A 20,900-nucleotide genomic window follows, 5' to 3' on the forward strand; every position below is an offset into this window, starting at 1 on the left:
TGTAAAGAAAGACGTTTTGCACCTCAAAGACATATGGCATGCTAATTATGTGTTGACATGCAAGTTCAAAGACCTAGATGACACCGCTATACAAGTTATAGGACTCAAAAATCAAAATTCAAGAACCAAAGACCGAGAGTCATGACTATATAAGTTTAGGGATCCATAAGACTCGAGAGTTAGGGACCCAAATGGACCCTCACCGTGGAGTTGAGAGACTGCCAGTGAATTTTACTTTTTTTTTTAATAGATATTTAATCAATTAATGCAGTAAGTGAGAAAATGTTGATTCAACGGTAAAAAAACTACTTCCTCCGTCCCTATTTAACTGTCATCGTTGGTATGCATACCACAAATTTAACTTGATTTGTAGAAAATTCGCACAACATTTGTAAGATTATTAAAAAAATATATTCAAAGATCTTTCTAATGGTACTAATTATGTACCATAAATATTATTATTTTTAATATATGTTTACTTAAAGTTACTCTGTATTTTTCGGTAAACGTAAACGACAGATATTTAGAGACAGAGAGAGTAGGATGGAACATGTAAGCAAACGAAAGACTTAGGCCACTTCTAGTTAGGGTTCTATGTTCCAATTTCCAAAACTTTCATGTATTGTAAAACAATATAAACTGGTTTTATCTCTATAGACTTATTTCCATCCATGAAACTTTCAACATCTCTCTTCATTTATATTGTATCATGTTGGTATATCTGTTAAGTTGGTAGCTTATTTAATATCCATAAAAAAATATTATTGGGACTGACTTTACGAAGTACTCCCTCCGTACATGTAAAGAAAGTATTTTCAGATAAAGTTTGGGTCAAACATTGGGAATATAAATTATGAATAACTTTTAAGTTGCTGGGTTTAGAAATGTGAAAACCATATGAGTAGATTTATCTTGAAAAATACTTTTATAAAAATATACATATAATGGAGAAAGATGAGATAAAAGTGGCTAAAAATAGAAATTAAAACCCACGATTGGTTGGGTACTAATCAATGATTATGACGCTAACCCATAAGCACATTATAAAGGAACAGAGGTGGTGGAGCATGACCGACCAGGCAGTAGGTGGTTCATGGGCAGTTGGGCACCTAATAACTGGGCGCGGGGGAATGAAGAAGTCAGATTAGAGGAGACGAGATGACGTCCAGCATCAGCGTGCGACTGTGCGAGGAAGAAGCTTTTACGGCTAGCTAATAATATTTTTTTTTGTCACGACAAATTAGAATCAACATTTAGGCCTTGAATTAGTTTACCCCAAAATCCAAAAACTTTTCAAGATTTCCTGTCACATCGAATCTTACGGCACATGCATGGAGCATTAAATATAAATGAAAATAAAAACTAATTGCACAGTTTGTCTGTAAATTACGAGACGAATCTTTTAATTCTAGTTATTCTATAATTGGATAATGTTTGTCAAATAAAAACAAAAGTGCTACAGTGTCAAAATCCAAAAAAAAAATAGATCTAAGCCTTAGCCGATTTTATGGTCAGCCCGAACATACATGTGATGTATTGTCGACGGCACTCACACGCGAGAGTGGTTGCAAAGTATAGGCGTTTGTGCAAACATATGGCTGCTAGAACTGCATAAATAAAGAACGGCATTGTGTCTGTGACAGTGCGAGTGTACAATTTGGCATCCCTCTCGCACAGGACCAGCAGGGCAGCAGCCTGCCCAAAGAGGCAAGGAAAATACTCGATCAGAAAACAGCAGCGGCAGCCGCGCCCACGGGTGCATCGGCATACCGGAAACGGAAATACTCCTAGCCCATTTCTGGCTAATCTAATCAGGTGCAGTCCTGGTAGCTGGTAGTATGGCGGTATCCCGTTGGCGGCGGGTGCCTTGGTATCCGCCGCCGCTGCCTCTGCATGGCCTGCCAGCCACAGACCACACCGGTCCTGGAAACCGGGGGAGACCGCGACGGCGTTGGCTGGCTGGTGCCTGCCTTGCCTACCCGACCGACCGCGCATTCCAAGCGGCCAAGGCCCCGTAGTATTTTCGTTTTTATTTAACAAACATTATCCAATCATGAAACAATTAGGCTTAAAAGATTCCTCTCGTGATTTACAAATAAACTGTACAATTAGTTATCTTTTTTATCTATATTTAATGTTCTATACATGTGCCACAAGATTTGATGTGATGGAGAATCTTGTAAAGTTTTGAGTTTTTGGGTGTATCTAAACAAGGCCTAAGCAATCCGCCGCGGCGAAGTCGACGTCCCCCAGTCCCCAGTCCCCGGACTCGGCGGCGCGGCAACCCAGTCCAGCACAGCATCTGGGTTCTTTCTACTGTGCGCTACCGTAGAAGCCACTGCTTTCACGAAGGTTCCCCCATCTCCTCTGCTGCCTGCCGGAGTGCCGGAACATGTCAAACACACACTGCTGCAGCAGACCAAGGCAAGAAATGAACGAAGGCACATCACATGGTCCGGGTCATCATCACACACGCTCGCACCACATCATCGTTTTCTGCGTACTGTAAGTACGCCAGAGAGACCAAACCAAACCCGTCTTCTGCTTCCCGTCTCCGGCCGCGGAGGAAGGAGTACCTATAAATACGCTGCCTCGCCCGCCGCGAACCCGCGCAACAGCGCGCCAGCCAACGACCAAGTGCAAACGGCGATGGATTTCAAGCGCACCACCACGGAGCCTCCGGCGGCGGCAACTTCGCCTTCGGCTTCGCCGTCGCTCGGGTCGTCGGGGCAGCATCCGTCCCCGCCGAAGCGGCCGGCGGGGCGGACCAAGTTCCAGGAGACGCGGCACCCGGTGTTCCGCGGGGTGCGTCGGCGCGGCCGGGCCGGGCGGTGGGTGTGCGAGGTGCGCGTCCCGGGCAGCCGCGGGGACCGCCTGTGGGTGGGCACGTTCGACACCGCCGAGGCCGCCGCGCGCGCGCACGACGCCGCCATGCTCGCGCTCTGCGGCGACGCCGCGTGCCTCAACTTCGCCGACTCCGCTTCGCTGCTCCACGTCCCGCGTCCCGCCGCCGACCCCTCCGCCGCTGTGGGCCTCCCCGACGTCCAGCGCGCCGCCACCGAGGCCGTCGCCGGGTTCATGCTGCAGCGCCAGCGCGGCGGGCACGACGCGCCCGCCGCTGCCTCGCAGGACAATGCCGCTTCGGCTTCGGCGGCGGCGGCGGGCGTGGACCACGCCCACGCGCCACGTGCCGTGGGGCCGCCGGCGGTGGACAGCTTGCTCGAGCTGGATGTGTTCGGCGGCATGGACGACGCCGGCTCCTACTATGCGAGCTTGGCGCAGGGGCTGCTCATCGACCCGCCGCCGCCCGCCGTGGACTGCCCCGACGAGGATGAAGATTGCGGCGCCGGTGAGATGGAGCTGTGGGGCTAGCCGAGCGTAGCGCCCCCGGCCGTGATCCGAAGATCCGAGTAGGAGTAGAGAGCAGAGGATTAACGCTGTGCGTTTCCCGCAAACAAAACAATCTGTTCGTTTCTTTTTTATGCTTTTGTTTCACACGCTTAGAATTTAGAAAATAGAAATCTTGCCGTTCTCTCTGGATTGGCTAGAACTAGAAATACTACATTGCATGTTTGCATTTGAGAAGGTTTATTTCGACGGGCTTTAGACATGCCCAAACTTGGGCTAGGTTTTCCCGTCTTTGAATCAACCATTTTTTGTTAAACCGAACAATGTATTGAATAAACAGTCAGTAAATCCAGTATGTGGAAACCCCTCCTGTTTCACTCAAAGAAAAAAAAAGTCAGTAAATTCCTGCTACTTGCGGATTTTTTTTTTTTTTTTTTTGCGAGGCGCAACTTGTGGAGTTAATGGCACCATCAACTAACTACTTTGTATCCTGAAACGGTTTCAGAGCTGACAAAGGCAAAAAACGCTTCAACGATTGTCCTCAACGCAAGAAACGGCTAAAACCCAATTTGGCAGTTGAACGGAAATCAATCTCTGTCCTATTAAAACGTTTCCACTAAAGGCCACATAGACCCGAACTTCTTCTTCTTCTTCTTCTTTTAAGACTCTGATCGTTTCTCTTTTTTTTTTTGGACTACCATGTATTCATAGACTCTTATCCATTTGGCTGAATTAATTGCACATCAACCCACTCTAATCTAGTATATGATTTATGAGGATCGAAAATTGACTAACTATACATTATAATACCTCCTGTTTATTTAGACTGTGACGGATTAGTGTGCAGGTAAACAAGTTATCGGAATTAAAATTTTGTTCCCTAGCGCTGCTGATGAGAAGTCAAACTGATATGCGTCATGTGTTGTGTCTCCGCGAATGAAGTGCTACCATGATCCGTCACATGTTAGTAGTATCAGAAATATGACAGCAGTCTTCGAGTCAAAGAAACCAGTGTTGTATCCGTGCTTGGGCCCCCCATCCCATCACCGAAGCACCGGACGGGGGTTGCCATTGCCATTGCCATGGGAGGCTGGGAGTCGGCAGACAGACAACACATGCGAGACGCGACCACGGTGCAAGTGGGAGGCCACGGGGAGACGTGGACGCACGCGGCTCCACTCGGGTCCAGGTCAGTCCACGGAGACGGCAGCACGGACGTCACCCCGCGGTGGGCATCGGGGCGGCGGCCTTGGTTTGGCTTGGCTTGGGTCTTGCGAGCTCCCCCACCACACTCCCGCAGTCCCGCGTCGCCGTCGCGTCCGCTCCGTCCGTCGGTCCCGCGGAACGGAACGGATGGCCGAGGAGAAAAAGGTGGCTTTTGTCCTGTGCACCGTGTGGCCGTCGTGGCCCTCTTGACCCTTGCTGGAATGCTGCTGGGCCATGGCTCCTGGCGGGCGGCGGGGTGGCGTGGCGCTGATGGCTTCCTCTGCCTCGGCGGCGGCAGAGCAGAGGACGGCGTCGGGTCTTTTGTTTCCCTTGCCCACGTCCCAGTGCCTTGCTCCCGATGCAACCGTCGGGAAAGGTACCTTAAGCCCGAAGTCATGCGCCGAGGGAAACAAAAACTCGGCGCGACGCGGCGAAGGCGGTATGCCGGTATGGGATCCTGAAAAGGCGATCCTTGTCGTCTTCCGTCGCCCATACATGGGCACGTCAACTTCGGATTCGGACCGCGTACGTACTTTCCTGTGGGCCGGAAGAAAAAGGCCCGCGGCGCGACCCGCTCTAAAATAGGCCCGCGAGCCCGCGGCGCGGCTAGCAGAAACCGCCGGCCATCCTGTGGGCTGCCCAGACTTCCAGACCGACTTTCCACCGAAACAGGAGAGTTCAAAAAAAAAAAAAAAAACTCAAATCGATCAAGACAAATGGCACGACAGTCGACACGAAAGAACACACAAAGTTGAAGTTATTTATTCTTAAACCACGGCAAACTGCCCATGCATTCATTCATTGAACCATAAAGTTTTTCTTTTCTCGTCATTTTATTCCAGGGCTGGGGCCTGGGTGGGGGGGGGGGGGGCAGCCGGGCAGGGTCACAACTCACGCGCCGGCGGCTAGCCGGCCGGCTGGACCGAGAGATCGAGGCGGCGGCGGTGGTCTAGCTCTAGCCAGCCGCCTAGAGGTTGAACATGACCTTGATGGCGTCGCGGCCGCGGGCGCTGACCTCGAAGGCCTCCTCGACGTCGCGCTGCGAGAAGCCGAAGCGGTGGGTGATGAGCGGCTTGACGTCCACTTTCCCGGTGCGCAGGAAGTCGATGCAGAGCGGCCAGGTGTCCTTGTACCTGAACACGCCCACCACGTCCACCTCCCGCGCCGCCGCCGACGTCATCGGCAGCGTCATCTCGTTGTGCCCCATCCCGACGAGGCACACCTTCCCGCCGGGGCGCGTCGCCTCCAGCGCCGTCGACATGGTCTTGCTGAACCCGGCGCAGTCCAGGCTCACGTCGATCTCCGACCCCATCGCCGCCTGGATCCGCTCCACCTCCGACTCCAGGTCCTCGGCGCGGGTCGACACCTTGACCGTCGCGTCGGCGCCGAGGGACGTGGCGACGGACAGGCGGTGGTCGTCCACGTCCACGATCACCACTTTCGGCGCGCCGAACGCGCGCGCCGCCAGCAGGGTGACGAGCCCGATGGGTCCGGCGCCCACGACGAGGACGCCCGTCTCCGGCCCGACACCGGCGCGGCGGCACGCGTGCACGCCCACGCTCAGCGGCTCGCACATGGCGCCTTCCTCCAGGGAAACGCCGTCGGGGAGCTTGAAGCACAGGTCGCCAGGGTGCACCACCTGGTTCGCCAGCGAGCCGTGGAACGGCGGCGTGGCGAAGAACTTCATGTCCGGGCACAGGTTGTACCGCCCGCCCTTGCAGTGGCGGCAGCGCCAGCAGCTCACCCCGGGCTCCAGCGCCACGCGGTCACCCACGGTGAGGTGCGTCACGCCGGCGCCCACCTCCTCGATCACGCCCGCGCACTCGTGTCCGATCACCATCGGCTCCTTCACCACGAAGTGCGCGATGCGCATCTCCTGCGTTGTGGATAGATACATGCGAATTGAGTACTCTCAATGGGGATGGGATGTGAAAAAAAACAAGGAGATCGATGGGATCGCGCACTGTACCCTGAGGTAGTGCACATCGCTGCCGCAAATCCCCACTGCCTTCATGCGCACGCGGACATCATGAGGGCCTGAAAATGCCACCCAAAATTCACTGTCAGTGGTAATAAGCAATAAGGGGGAGCATATTTAGTTTACCCCCGTCCTCAAAAACAAAAACGCCCAACATTCCGACCTAAAGTCCTCGACAGAAACAATTTCTTTACATGGACACATGGTATGCAACCGATCTACATCAAGTCATATTCGACTACTAGCGCTCCCACATCCACAGCAAGTCCTGACACCGTAGTGCAGATGTTCGAAAGCGATGAAACCATAGACTACCTGAAGGCGGCAGCATCCATATTCCCAGTACCCAAGTTCATGGTGACATACCTCGAATGCTCATTTGTAATGTTGCGTAGACCGTTGTAAATCCAATTCTTTCGTGTAAAAAAAAACAGGAAATAGTGAAAAGACAGATTCTATGTTGCTGATGCACAGGGATCCAAACTTTGAAGTTACTGTCAATTCTGTTGTTCTGGTTAATCTACTGAATCAGTGAGTGGCCTTGTACTGGAGTAGGTGGAATATTGGAACAAAGATGCACTGATGTTACTTGTAGATGTGATGCAGCCTTGATGATACTGTAACTAGTTGTGGAATAAATACCCCCCTCCTTTTGACCCTAGATTTTGTTTAATGTAAAGAAGAACATACCATTTCCTTAAAAAAAGAAGAAGAACATGCCCTAATTCCATCCCAAAAGGGGGAAGAAAACGCCGAGGCTGATCCAAATCTTCGATTCCTGACTACTACATCTGTATACCCACCCCACCCTCGTTTTAGCACTTGCAAACACGATAAGATAATGTAAAAAAGATGGAAACTTTGCCAGGGCTGTCCAGATTCCTACATACTACTGCAGATTATGGATCGATTTGATAACAATAATAATAAAAAACCTATCGATTTCTCTGATTCCTAGAGCAGAGCAAATAGTAACAAGCGAAATCATTCCTTCCTTGAACAGAGCAAACAATAATAAGCAGCGACAGCGAGAATCAAAGAACCATGACATGGAGGCACGTTACGTACCAAGGGGCGGGAGCTGGAAGGGCATGATCTTGAGGGTGTTCTTGGCCACCAGCCACGCCGCCATGTTCTCCTCCACCTCGCCAGCCCCAGCCGCCGCCGCCGCCGCCACCGCCGCGTCGCTCCCTTGCGCTCCCTTCCCCATCCTCCTCGCCGCTGCCTCACTCACTCACTCAACTACTGACTGACAGACAGAGACTGTGTACACAGATGAGACTTGAGAGCACTGCACTGCACGGCACGGCGGGTGGGTGGGGCGAGGTGACGGATTTATAGCGCTGGGGTGACGCCGGCGCCGATGCCGACGCAGACGCACACGCAGACGGCATCTCTATTGCAGTTGCAGGCCGCTCGGCAGAAGAGTCCACGCGCACTGCGTGGCCTGCGGTGTCATGCTTATCTATCCGTTGCGACGACCAGCAACACGCAGGGGAAGCGACAGTGCAGGCCAGGCGAGATTTTTGGCTCTCACGCGCGCTGCGCGCAGTCACTCGCCGCGGCGCCACAAGGCCCACAACCACCCAGGATCGAGCGCAGGCACCGGTGACCTGTGGTCGCGCTCGCGCTCACAGAGTCGTCGTCGTCGGCGGCTGATGATTTCACTTTGTCACTTGGCATCCGTTGGAAAGTGGATACTGCTGTGGGCTTTGGCTGCAAAAATCTTCTGGATCGATGCGAAATGCAGTGATTAGAACATGTCGTCGGTCACGATATCTGTCTCGATCTAGTACGTATCTCTGTGACACACGAAACAGTGGGCGACTGCTGCGTATCGTATCCACGTATACGCCCTCGTGTTGGAGCCACAGCATTTTGATTGATATTATTCCGTCCGGGAGACGGCGACCGGCGATAGCAGCCTGATCGACGGCGACCGGAAGACCCATCCTTAAGCTTTTCTTTTTTGTCTTTGTCAAAAAAAAAGCTTTTCTTTTTTTTAGATAGATGTCGTAGATAGAGTTGTAGCTGCATGATGGATGGCCTGCTGCAGAAATTGAAGTTTTATATTTTATATTTCTTGATAAAAGGTTTATTTTATCTGAAGCCCTCAGACCGTCAGTGTGTGCCGGGCGGCCGAATGTCCTATTCAAATGTTTTTCTCTATCTCTTGCTGTGAAAAAGAAAACATCTCTCTATCTCTTGTCCTAAAAAAGGGTTCTCTATCTCTTGCTCTAAAAAAATATATTTCAATATCGCTTGTCTTAAAAAAATGGTCTTTTTCCCCAGTCTTTAAAATCAAAGGAGCGAGGTCACCTTGCTGCTCTAAAAAAAAGAGTTTTACCTATCTCGTCCCAAAAATGTTCTCTACCTCTTGCTCTAAAAAAAATATTTTATCTATCTCACCCTTTCTCTCATCGTCTTCTTTAATAGAATATAATTTTTTATTATATGTGGTGTGAGTCTGTGTGCTAGGGAATATTGTTGTTGTTGTTGTTTAAAGAAAAAATGCCACCAGCAAACGCTGTTGCGGTTGTACTAGAAATGTGCGCGGCGTTGCCGCTTTATGGGCAGTGGTTAGCTATGCGTCGTACATGTGTCTATGTGTTTTTCTTTTTTTCTTTGTATGGCGTATATTTTAAGTGTATTTATTTTGTTTGTTTACATGGTGACACGATGTTCTCATATATGTGAGTGCACGGAATGTCATATATATAGTGAAGTATTTGGCTTCTTATATGTATATCAGTGATTATTTGTTTTGGATTATTTTGTATTACAAGTCAGTATAAAATTAAAAGATTAGGAAACAAATATTATGAAAAAATGTATTTATTGATTTAGAGTTAAGGTGGGGAGAATTAGAAAGCAGAGATTATGAAAAGGGTATAAATTTATTTAGAGTTAATTTTGGAGAGTTATTTTTAGTTCATATGCGATATGAGGAAAAAATTAATCACTGACATAAAATTATAGATGTATATATCTATCAAATAAAATGCACTAAACCATATGATATTTTAAGTGAAATGCATAGATCTAGTCATAAGAAACTCAACAAAATTAGTTTGTTTTTTTATGATTTTCTATATTTTTTTTACGAATTTTTGGATATCTCTATTTTGAAAAGAAAATATTAGAAATTAATTGAAAAATAAAAATAGCATAGGGCCGTATTCGGCCCACTTAGGCCCAGTAAGCTGAGAGAGTGTGCGAGTACAGACTGATATTTTATTTCAGTAAAATTCGAGGACTATTTTGAATAAAAACATGAGAGAGTGTGCTGGACGGCGGGTTATATTTCAACAAAGTGTGAGGGCTTTTTTGCAAAATAGCAGAGAATTGCGGGCCATTCATCGGACGGCCGGGAATTGCGGGCGACGTGGCCACGCTCCCTGGGCCTCTTTTGGTGCATGAATCGTCTTCTTAAGGAGATAGCTAGAGACCAGCGGAACGCATGAGATGGGCCGTGCATTAATCATAAGGTCAGGTTGGGCTGGACTGCAAGCTGCTCCGCTTCGGCAATGCTTGGGACGTCTTGGGCTGCAAGAGAATGATAAAAAGGCCTGGAAGTTGATTTGGGCTGATACGCCCGCCCAAGGCCCCTCGTCGCCACAATCAGTCAGACAGTCCCCGATCGCGATCGGATGACAGGATCCACAAATGGTCCTACTCCTATATAATAATTGTATGTAGGTGCTAGCTCCTAGTCCTAGAGTCCTAGGCTCTGATTCAATGCTGTCTAATTTGCAGGGACCCATGTCGATATTATCATCTTAATAACAGTGACACAGTGACAGCAAGGCTTTGTGTTCATACGGAGTAGTACGTACTTCACACTGTAGGGGAGGAGACCCTCATACGGACGACGACGATGGCGCCATGAGAAACAGTTGGCGGAAGAATGTCCCTGTGGGCTGTACAGTGCCCGGCCTCGCCATCAAGGACGTACATGTCCTTGCGCACATCGTGATTAACACAATCTGTACTGTACCTGTAGCTTCAGGGCAGCATTAAGATTAAGATCAAGAACCCTTCCCGTCTTTCGCTGACAGTCGATTGACTCTCTTCCATGTACAGGGACCCTGTCAGTACCCCCACCTAACAGATAGCAGCAGGACAGAGAGATCTATGACGCCTGTATAAAATACTAAAAATATACTATTTATGAAACTAAAAACATAGCTAGAAGGTAAGTTGTGAGACGAATCTTTCGAGACTAGTTAATTTATGATTGAACACTAATTATCAAATAAAACAAAAATACTATAATATCTGGTAAGCTTTAATAACACCAACCAAACAATACTCCCTCTGTCTCTGAAATCTTCAATTCCTAGAATCCGTGTCAGTCAAACTTGTTTAACTTTGACCAACTTTATAGAAAAAAGCTTCAATATGTATAACATAAAATGAGTATCTTATGAAAATATATTCAATGATAAGTGTAATGGTATTAATTTGATACTATAAATATTAGCGTTTTGTTTCTTTAAATTTGGTTAAAATTTTAAAAGTTTTGAGTTAAAATATCTTAGCGAACTTTTACTGCGCACGGTGAATGGTTCAACGCGGAGGGGGAGGCCGGCGCCGACATGCGCACGTACGCAGGTGTGGCTGTGGTTGGCTCCCACGCACACATCGAGAGCTCAGTCGAGTCCATCCACTCCAGCCGCAATTATATTACCGGTCGCCTTTCCACATTAGTTTTTAGCCTTTTAGGAGAGGGGCTACGACATTAACCTTGGCACTTACCATCGGTCATCATCTATATACCCATCGCCATCGGCCACTCACGCCACACGATATACGACTTACGTACAATGTAGTATAAACACATCGTGGCATGGTGGTCCAAGGATTTACACTGCCCTTTTGAGGAAGAGAAAAACACCAGCAGCGGTGAATCGGTGACGGCGAGTCCACCGATACAATACAGCGACTCCCGTAACCGTAAGCGTCGAGCGGAGGACTGGAAGGATTCAGCGTCGGCGCTCGGCGGCGATGGAGAGGTCGTCCACGGTGATGCATGCGGTGCGGGGGAGGCGCACCACCACCACTACGGCAGGCACCGCGCGGACCTGGAGGCGTGGAGTGGACCGGGAAACCGCGTGGCTTAGAACCAGCGACCGCTTTGCCTCAGGCGGCATAGCACTAGCCAATCGAGCTACGCATTGTCGTTGCAAATGTGACAACAGCAGCTCTATTTAGGCCTTGTTTACTTTCAAAATATTTTGCAAAATGTGAATAGTAGCACTTTCATTTGTATTTGACAAATATTGTCTAATTATAGACTAACTAGGCTCAAAAGATTCGTCTCGTCAATTCCGATCAAACTGTGTAATTAGTTTTTATTTTCATCTATATTTAATACTCCATACATACGTCTAAAGATTCGATGTGACGGGAAATCTGAAAAATTTTACAAAATTTTTAGGGAACTAAACAAGGCCTTAATAAGTGCAGACAGGGAAAAAAAATACATCCTAGTTCACCTTAAAAACAAAAAACTTTTAAAGATTCTTCGTCACATCGAATCTTACGGCACATGTATGAAGCATTTAAATATAGATAAAAAATAAAGGCTAATTACACAGTTTGCATGTAAATCGGGAGGCGAATCTTTTAAACCTAGTTACTACATAATTAGACAATGTTTGTCAAATAAAAATGAAAGTACTAATGTGTCAAAATCCAAAAAAATGGATCTAAACAAGGCCTTAATCACTTCTCACTAAGCGTAATCATGTCCTAAACGACATCTATTTCCTATATGGAGGGAATAGTTGCTGCCTTTTCTCCGAAACGGAAACTACAAATTTTACATTCCAAACACAGTCGCATGCTTTCTTTCTAGAGGAATGAAAACCTCCAAAATTCAAAGAAAAAACTGTGTTCCAAACAACCCCTGTCGTCCAGATCAATAATCATCTTATTTATTCTTATGGTTTTGAGTTTAACCACTAACTTCTATTATCTTACGCGTATATGTGTTGGATACACATGTTGGCTCATTAGAGATGAAAACGGATCGGATCGGAGCAGATAATAGCTTCTCTATATCCTAATCTTTTTTTCTTGATCGGATTCGGAGCGGATCGGATATCATGCGGATTCGGATATGAATATGGATTTTTTAGATGTAAAAAATGGTACAGATTTGGACCGGTATCAGAGCGGAAGTGGATTTTTTTTAAAGTCGGATAATATATGCTTATGTGTTATTTTTTATGATGAGAAACAATTCATTAACTAAAGTCATAAACCGGTTGTGCAACAAAAAATAATCACCATCAATCCACCACTTTGATTTAAGATCTCAAAAATTTAATACATGTTAGCAGTTTGAATTTAAGAGTATAAAAAAGTGTGTAAAATAAGTAAATATTCTTAACTAGCTAGGCAAAACTTGCCTTCACTTTTTGCGAGGTACTAGTCCTTCACTTTGGTAGAATTCTTTCATTAGACGAGCTTTGTTGTGGGCTACAATATAATCATGTTTGTGTCATGGGCTACACTGACTTATATTCTTTTCACTTGGACTCCTTAAAATATTCAGACTATCCTATTATAAACGTCGGATAATCCGCGTTCAATTATCGGATAATCCATATCCGTCGGATTTCACCAATCCCATATCCTACGCCGCATCCGCCTATAATCGGATTCGGATTATAAAAACTTATTGTTCATCCCTTGAAGTTTGATTGAATTTTAGTAAGGCCATGTTTGGTTGGAGGTGGTAAACTTTACCGTTTATCATATAAAATGTTTACACACATGCATAAATATTAAATATAGACTATTTACGAAACTAAAAACACAACTAGAGAATAATTTGCGAGACGAATCTTTCGAGCCTAATTAGTCCATGATTAGATACTAATAATTACTAAATAAAACAAAAATGCTACAGTACTTGCTAAACTTTAACACCTCAAACGAAATACCTTGAGACTTGCTGAAAAGAACTCATTATAACTGTCAACAACTTTTTGCAGATTAACATGGCAATATATGGACCCACGTCATCAAAAGCGTGGACCCTAATAAAATTGAAATCTCACCTTCGTACGTTAAGTTTGAGCAATGAGTGAATTTTTTTAGATGACTTATTAGTATGACAGTGGGCTAATCGATAGATAGTTACTTGAGTTAAAAACTTACTCCCCTACCCTCCCCTACCTATACATATTTATAGTATATTCATAGTCCATGCATAATCTATTTCCCATATTCTATCCTCCCCTACCTATACATATTTATATTATATCGGGAAAAAAAAACAGTTAACTACTAGTACTATACTATATCCTACCTGGATGAGATGGACTAGAATTTAAATCTCCACTACTATATAATACACCACTTAAAACTTTCCTAAATCCACACACAAAACTACCCCCACAGTCATGCCTAATCTAAGTACACCCACCTAATTGCACACAGTGATGTCTAATTTACAAAATTAAGGGGGGAGATTAACTCTAAATATCATCTTGCGGCCAGGAACGCTCAGATCAAACTCATCACTCACCCCTCCGCGCGCCGGAACGAGGTCGCGACTGTCCGCTGCCTCGACTCCCTCCCACACGCCGCACGAGGTCGCGACTGTCCGCTGCCCCGGCTCCCTCCCACGCGCCCCTCCCACGCGCCGCACGAGGTCGCTCAACGCCGCCGCCAGGTCGCTCCTGCCCGCCAGCGCCGCGGCCAGGATCCCTGCCCACCACCGTCGCCGCCCTGCCCGCCACCGACGCCGCCAGGGCGCCCCTGCCCGACACCAGCGAGCCCCTGCCGAGGACGCGCCCTTGCCGAGAACGCGGACACCAGCGAGGGCCGCTGCCGTCACGCGCCCAGCCGAAGGTGCCCCTGCCCGCCACCGACGCCGCCCTGCCCGCCAGGGCGCCAAAGACGCCGCCAGGGCGCTCCTGCCCGCCAGCGCCGCGGCCAGGACCCCTGCCCGCCACCGTCGCCGTCCTGCCCGCCACCGACGCCGCCAGGGCGCCCCTGGTCGCCACCGACGAGCCCCTGCCGAGGACGCGCTCCTGCCGAGGTCGCGGACACCAGCGAGGGCCGCTGCCGTCACGCGCCCAGCCGAAGGTGCCCCTGCCCGCCACCGACGCCGCCCTGCCCGCCACCGACGCCGCCAGGGCGCCCCTGGTCGCCACCGACGAGCCCCTGCCGAGGACGCGCCCCTGCCGAGGACGCCGACACCGGGGAACGCCGCTGCCGTCACGCGCCCAGCCGAGGACGCCGACACCGGGGAACGCCGCTGCCGTCACGCGCCCAGCCGAGGACGCCGACACCGGGGAACGCTGCTGCCGTCACGCGCCCAGCCGAGGACGCCGACACCGGGGAACGCCGCTGCCGTCACGCGCCCAGCCGAGGACGCCGGCACCGGGGAACGCCGTCGCCGTCACGCGCCTAGACGAGGACGCCGGCACCTGAACATCCCTGCAGGTATCAAGGGCTAATTCTCTGCAGCACCTGAACATTAGTGGAACATTTATCACAGAATAATCGTTGTAGCCATTGGGCTACAACTCATGTGATGTGTTAATTAGGAGAGTTGTGGCTAAGGGCAGAGACATATAGTTGAAGTAAGCTTCAATAAATATTTTTTCTAATTATTTAATTTACTATTTTCTCATGAAACTGTCCACATAATTTGATTGCTAAAAAAAATAGATGAGTAGACTGACATGGAATTACTTATACTCTTTGTTAGATCTGTAGGGAACTAAAATGAGAACAACAGAGAGAGACCGGATGTGTTATATGGATCTTTGTTGTGATTCAGTGCCTTATGCTGCTGCATATACATGTAGTGTGGAAATTTTCAGTTACTTACCAACCCGTTCTTTCACTAAACAGCGCCTCTTGCAAACTCAAATTGAATCTCAGCAGTATCTTTTTTATTCAGAGAACCAGAGCAGCTAATGTGTGCTCCCCTTTGTTGTTCGTGTGATGTCTCATTCTGGGACTGGTTGTGCCGGTGTGCTCCCCTCTGTCTGTTATATTGTCATCTAAAATGCTGGTGGATCAATGTTTGGGTTTTCTGCTGTTACCTAGATGGCTGGATCAATGAGTTTGAGATGCAAATTGCCTGTTTCTGAGAATTTTGAGAATTAATTATGCTTGACAGCAAACCCTTTTTCCTGATAATTGTTGTGTGTTCAGACAATTGTTGATCATTTGTTATTTTGGATGCTGGAAAATTTCATTTAGGATATGCAACTCTGGCATCACAATTGAGATTAGTGACAACCTGAAAAATGAAAATCATCACAATATCCTTTATTGCGTTGGAATTAAACCATGTGATGAGAAATGAAGAGATATTGGTAAATTTGGAACCATCTAATCCAATTTGTCTAATGCAGTAACCTTATGGTTGTTTTTAAGTAACCCTTTTGGCAAATTTGTTATCTTGTTCTGAAACCAAATAAGTAAGATCTTCTAATAGTATTTTCAGACCATTGTCTTGAAGTGCACTCCATGTCTATAGGTCTGCGATGGGTGATCCGCGAGAAGCCCGCCCTGCGTTTGGCGACATATCAAACACTATCAGTCGTAAAAGCGCCGATGAAACAAGTATGTTCACGACCAATGAAACTGGTTTAGTTCGCATTTTTTTTCTGAAACTCATGCCACAATATATTTTCCAGATGAGGAGAAAATAAAGAGGGAAGAGAGAAATAGAAAACAACGTGAATACCGCGCACGTAAGAGGGCCCAGGAAACCAGTGAACAAAGAGAAGAACGGAATAGGAAGCAACGTGAATATCGTGCAATGATAAGAGCTGCAACAGTGGCAAATACACCTGGTCAGGGTGATAATAAAAAACCACACCTGGTCTGCGATGTAGAACCTATATCCGGTGCCACTGATGTCCAAATGACCGAAGCAGTGCATTCGACCTTGGCACCGTCTCTGTCACCATATCTCTTAGGTACGTTCTTGTCTTTGTCAATGCTGATTATAAATTGTAAATGTGTCCTTTATTGGTGCAAATCAAATAATATGTAAAAAAATGAATGTGTATCACAGGAGAAAAGTCACCACAAGAAACTGGTGTTTCAGCCATTTGCCAGCCATCAATACATCTTGGACAAGAAAATATTGATCTTACTGATTCTATGGACTGGCTGCATAGGAATGATCAGTACGTTAGAAAACAAAGACCACCATTGGCGCCTTTGCAGACTGAAAGTTCAAACGGCACCGTAATTAATCCAGGTTTGTTACTTGCTATAGGGAGCAAATTTTGATGGTACATGACAGATCTACTATTATATCTCTTGTGTACTTTGATGGCCAGGTGCCACTTCAGACAATATCAAACTGCTTAGAAGTCGGAGTTGGTACATAAATATGGATGCCACAAAGAAGGCAAAATTGCTGCAACAGAGACGAGACTATAAAAGAGCAAGAGCAGTTGATAGCAGCAACCGATCGTGCCCTACTCTTCCGGATGAACAAAATGATAGCCGCATGCTTCAGACACATGTAAAGCCGATGTGTACAGACGCCAATTAAAATGTGCATTGGAGCATGATAGAAACCTTGACCGAGGCAAGTGGAAGAATCTAGATGTCTCAACATGGAGTATTATTGAGAAGATCCAAGAGCCAATGCAAAAAGATGGGTAATTAATGCGATGCAACCTGTAAATGCAACCTGTAAATGCCACGAGACTTGTATTATGTTTGATATTTTTAATTATTAATGTACAGAATATCGTGCGGTCTATGGATGGTAAACTTTATGGAATATTGGACGGGATCTTCCCTCTCTGATGAAGTAACTCAGGTAGTTCATATATGATGCATATTTAGTTATATATATCATTTACGCGTGTGGTCGAGGATTTTAATATTATAAAACTTAATCCTTATAACTACTTTGCAGGATGATATCAATAATTTTAGGTTTAAGCTACCTGCTATATTGTGGGATTCTACATCAAACATTAGGAATGTACACCGAGAACTCAAACAACCAAGTGCAGGCGGAGATAGTCCAAGTGATGTTGAAATTATTGATATTACGACCGATGTGCCTAAACCATCTACCAGAATATTCATGAACAGAAAGGAATTGTTGCATCGGGTGAGCACATACATATGGTCGATTGATAATCAAGAGTGGTTAGAGTAAGTTTTTATTTCTTTTTAATTGGTCGATTGATAATAATAATAAAAGATGTGATCAACTATTTCTTTATTTAATCGTCGTCTTTTGTATTCTTAGCAAAGAATGGGTCCTGAGCACCACACCATATCCGATCTCTATAAGTCTCAGGACAATCAGAGATATTTTAGATAAAAGCAAACCCATGGATAGTAGATGCTTCAATATGGCTGTTCGGACGGTAGCATGCAACGAAGCTAGGTTTATTATAGAAGAAGACAAATGGTGCTTCATGGATCTCAAGTTCTGTGTAAGTTCATATAGTTGTTCAGTTGTTGTGTGTAATTAATTGAATATACTAATTTTGCAAAAAAAAACTGAGCAGGATATAGCTCAGATTGGACGAGATACACGGTGTCGTGACGAGATAAACTACGAAGAGCTAGCAGGATTGTTTGAATGTTGGACCCCGTGCTACTATATTAAAGACTGCAGCACTGTAAGATAATATATATACATATATTGTTTTAAAAAAAGTTAAAATACTTAATTTTTGCACTTATATGGTGCTCATTTACAGGTTCTATTGCCATATCATCGAGATAGGCTCTATATTTTATTCATAATAGATATGAGGAAGAAAATAGTGTACATTATGGACCCGCTTGCTCCTAAACTAAAGTACACAGGCACTGATAGATGTAGTCCATATCTAACTACATTACATGATATTGCCTATCATTTCAACCATGCCATGAAATTGGCAAATGCTACATGGAACATTGATATTTCTGAGTGGCATCCTGAAGTTCCAACATGGACTCCAAAAAATTATTCCTGGTAAATATAACTTATTGTTACATCTTTCTCATCAAATAGTCATGTCATTTAGCTACCATAAATAAACACTTGCTCTTCTCCAGGAAAGTGTCCGGCTTCCTTGTATACAGTTATTTAAAAGAGTGGGACGGGAATAGATTGTTTGTCCACCCTGTAAGCATATAAACTATATATCCTCTATGTAAATTTTATAGAGTGCATAGCAAATTAATAAGTTAACTTACTATCTGCCATTCACAGGGTGGAGGTTCGCTGAGGACGGAATGTTTGGTGGACATTCTACAGAGTAATCAAAATGAACGTGCAAACATTATCCCTGAAGAGCTTCGAGATCTACTTAAGCAATTAGGAACTTATTTGTAGTATAAATATATGAGACATAGCTTTATTATTCCTTCTTATTCATGAGTGTATTTTGGACTTTATTAATTATCATACGCAATTGTCTGAGACTATAAACTATAAAAAATATATCGTTGTTTCGTTGAAAGCAGTTGTTTTTATTAATTATATCTCTAAAATAAAACCGTAGCAACGCACGGGCACTATACTAGTATGAGTAATGGCGCCCTCAACAGGGATACGGGAATTCCGCCCGCCCCTGTCCTCCTCGGCGTCGCCATCGTTGAACCGGTCGCGAGTGAGACGTCACCCACTTGGCAGTTGGCACTTCACTTTGCCCTCGCTCATGGGCCGTGGCCATTTGCCCTCCCTCCGGCGTCCGGCCTCAGGCTTGCTCAATCAATCACACGTACGCCACGCTGCCTTTTTCTTTCTCGTCGCGATTGCGATAGGGACTGCTGGCCCGATGGCTACCCCCCAATTCCTTCCATCGGTTTCTGACTGCTGATTGCGCGCTGCTGTTGTACTACAAGAGCACTGGATGTAGCCGTAGCGAGCAGGTGCACGTGTCACTGTCGCGTCAGCTAATCTTTAGTCAACGGGACCAAAACAATAATAATAATAATAATAATAATAATCTGACCGAATACTCGCTCATTTCTTTTTAGCACGTTTCTCCTATCAGATAGCCTAGCAGAGATACTCTCTGTGGAATAAACCTGGGCTTTGTTTTAGTTGCCGAAATAGCACTTTGGTTTGTTTGTGATAAATATTATTCAATTATAGACTAACTAGGTTTAAAAGATTCATCTCGCGATTTACAGGCAAACTGTGTAATTAGTTTTTGTTTTTGACTATATTTAATGTTTCATGCATGTAACGCAAGATTCAATGTAACGGGGAATCTTGAAAAGTTTTTAGATTTTGGGTGAACTAAACAAGGCGCTGGTTCTACTGCGCCCACCGGCAAACCCCACGTATCAGATGGTGATTGTTACTGTACACTAGACAACGGCATCAGGTGGAGGTTTAACACAATTCACACGACTCTCTTACTGCGAAAGCATATGTACTGGCATGCAGCGCCACACTTTTTATCGGCCTTGTTTAGTTCTAAATTTTTTTGCAAAATAGATAATATAGCACTTTTGTTTCTACTAGCAAAAATGTCCGTGCGTTGCAACGGGGTTTAGGATCTCTAAGTAGATGATTTGTAGTTCAACAATTCAATAGTCATGTTATGTATTCCAGCATCTTAAATCCTGACGTTATATCATGCCTTGGTACACCTTGTTCTAACGCATTTAATATGAGAGGCTCAAAGATTAATTATTATGCCATGTTTCTCGATTGATCTTAACATTATAGTTCGGTCATACTGCTTTAACTCTATAGGATTAACACATTGAATATGAGATGTTCAGAAATTAATTGTTATGTCATGTCTGTTAATTGATTTTAAGATTATATTTGGGTCATATTGCTTTAAGTGAAACATGCTTAAAAAACATAGGATCATGGACACACAACCTATTTATTAAAGCTTGAGAAATTGGCCAAGCCAGCCATGGCTCCCGTGTGTCTAAGTTGTTTGTCTAGAGCAAGGATTGCTTGCATGGACAAATATGTTTCAATCGAAAGAGGCTTAAGGCATGCGCTGCTTATAGATAGTTTTAACTCTTACAACTTGAATTAAGGTCTTGTTTAGTTCAACTCAAAACAAAAAACTTTTCAAGATTCCCTTCACATTAAATCCTGCGGCACATGCATGAAACAATAAATATAGATGAAAATAAAAACTAATTACACAGTTTGTTTGTAAATCATGAGATAAATCTCTTGACCCTAGTTAGTCCATGATTGGATAATAATTGTCAAATAAAAATGAAAATACTACAGTATCCGAAACCAAAAAGCTTTCAGAAGTAAACAAAAGCTAAGCACCTAATTTTATTATTGAGTTTGCTTTTATAAAGAACCTAGGCAGCCATCTCTCTTGATCTCATACTTTTTGTTATTATTTTTCTAGATCTTCTTAATCTAGAATGA

The 20,900-nt window shown here is 45.5% G+C and overlaps 4 protein-coding genes across 5 annotated transcripts; 2 read left to right on the top strand and 2 right to left on the bottom strand.

Moving 5' to 3' along the window:
- LOC8060554 (dehydration-responsive element-binding protein 1J) lies at positions 2,312-3,711 on the top strand. The gene has a single exon (XM_002444591.2). It carries the CDS (start codon positions 2,650-2,652, stop codon positions 3,370-3,372), a length of 723 nt encoding a protein of 240 aa, XP_002444636.1. The 5' UTR covers positions 2,312-2,649; the 3' UTR covers positions 3,373-3,711.
- On the bottom strand, positions 5,294-8,036 carry LOC8057862 (sorbitol dehydrogenase). The gene is made up of 3 exons (XM_002445712.2): positions 7,601-8,036; positions 6,524-6,591; positions 5,294-6,430 (listed from the first exon to the last, which is right to left on the bottom strand). Exons 1-3 carry the CDS (start codon positions 7,740-7,742, stop codon positions 5,522-5,524), a joined length of 1,119 nt encoding a protein of 372 aa, XP_002445757.1. The 5' UTR covers positions 7,743-8,036; the 3' UTR covers positions 5,294-5,521.
- LOC110437317 (spidroin-1-like) lies at positions 14,065-16,035 on the bottom strand. Its single transcript, XM_021465724.1, has 3 exons — positions 16,013-16,035; positions 14,910-15,022; positions 14,065-14,807 (listed from the first exon to the last, which is right to left on the bottom strand). The coding sequence occupies exons 1-3, from the start codon at positions 16,033-16,035 to the stop codon at positions 14,065-14,067; spliced, it is 879 nt and encodes a 292-aa protein (XP_021321399.1).
- LOC8057863 lies at positions 14,093-18,994 on the top strand. Of its 2 annotated transcripts, XM_021464415.1 has the most exons (12): positions 14,103-14,995; positions 16,044-16,129; positions 16,204-16,488; positions 16,587-16,775; positions 16,858-17,184; positions 17,273-17,348; positions 17,448-17,692; positions 17,790-17,979; positions 18,055-18,168; positions 18,250-18,509; positions 18,593-18,662; positions 18,750-18,994. In XM_021464415.1, exons 5-12 carry the CDS (start codon positions 17,171-17,173, stop codon positions 18,870-18,872), a joined length of 1,092 nt encoding a protein of 363 aa, XP_021320090.1. In that variant the 5' UTR covers positions 14,103-14,995; positions 16,044-16,129; positions 16,204-16,488; positions 16,587-16,775; positions 16,858-17,170; the 3' UTR covers positions 18,873-18,994. The 2 variants fall into 2 exon arrangements, with proteins under 2 accessions (XP_021320091.1, XP_021320090.1); XM_021464416.1 differs by lacking the exon at positions 18,593-18,662 and having other exon boundaries at positions 14,093-14,995; positions 18,750-18,987.

Source organism: Sorghum bicolor, chromosome 7 (genome assembly GCF_000003195.3).
Source record: "Sorghum bicolor cultivar BTx623 chromosome 7, Sorghum_bicolor_NCBIv3, whole genome shotgun sequence".
Taxonomy (NCBI): Eukaryota; Viridiplantae; Streptophyta; class Magnoliopsida; order Poales; family Poaceae; genus Sorghum; species Sorghum bicolor.